The sequence below is a fragment of the Fonticula alba genome (genome assembly GCF_000388065.1).
Source record: "Fonticula alba strain ATCC 38817 unplaced genomic scaffold supercont2.7, whole genome shotgun sequence".
Classification (NCBI taxonomy): domain Eukaryota; order Rotosphaerida; family Fonticulaceae; genus Fonticula; species Fonticula alba.
In genome coordinates this window covers 872,536-873,254 of record NW_009242977.1, presented here as the reverse complement: position 1 = coordinate 873,254, position 719 = coordinate 872,536, and the positions used below count along the sequence as shown (strand labels likewise).

Below are 719 nucleotides of genomic sequence, written 5' to 3'. Positions count from 1 at the left end.
GGGGGGGGGGGGGAACATACGATGCCTGGACTTGGTTCTGGTAGGCGTGCTGGAGGAACATGCTGCGGAGGTCGGCCGGGGCATCACCGGGGCGGCCCTGGTCCGGGCCCTCAATGGCCAAGCCACTGTGCGTTGGCCGGCAAAGGCGGATGCAGACCGACGACGAGTGTGTGTGTGTGTGTGTGTGTGTGTGTGCGTGTGTGCGTGTGTGTGTGTGTGTGTGCGTGTGCGTGTGTGTGTGTGTGTGAGGGAGAGAGAGGAAGCGGAAGGGAGACCCGGACAGTGGACGGCTATGGTTAGCAAAGGCACATGGGCACATAGCTGAGGCCGGACAGGTGGAACGCACGAGCGCGTGCCGCCAGCGAAATACTCGTTGTGGCGATTCTCGCCCGGAGCATCGCCGGGGTCATTCGACCGGATGAGGTCCGACATGTTCATGATGCGGGGGGAGCCCTTTGGGGGGTGGGGAGCCGGTGCAGAGCAGCGGAAGGTCAGGCCCGGTTGCGTGGGTGAGGGAAATCATGAGGCGATAGGGGGACAGAGGGGAGGGAAAAGGGAGAGGCAGGAGGACGGCGGTCGGGAGGGCATACATTGTTGGCCTGGCGCCTGGAGGAAGACGATCCGTCGCTGGACATTCTTACGGGCAAGGATGGGATGAGGGAGAGCGGAGAAGGGGGGGGGGGAGGGGCGCTGGAGGTGGAAGAGGGGGGAGGGGAGGG

General features: G+C 64.7%; 1 protein-coding gene across 1 annotated transcript in view; it reads right to left on the bottom strand.

The window, feature by feature from the left end:
- The window catches only part of H696_04395 (hypothetical protein), a 2,452-nt gene extending 1,739 nt beyond the window's left edge, over positions 1-713 (bottom strand). Inside the window, exons 1-3 of the mRNA XM_009498271.1 lie at positions 591-713; positions 347-453; positions 21-125 (exon numbers count right to left, since the gene is read on the bottom strand). Coding sequence (XP_009496546.1) covers positions 21-125; positions 347-453; positions 591-635 — 257 coding nt within the window. The 5' untranslated portion in view covers positions 636-713. The remainder of the gene's footprint in view (positions 1-20; positions 126-346; positions 454-590) is intronic.
- Between the last annotated feature and the right edge of the window lie 6 nt (positions 714-719).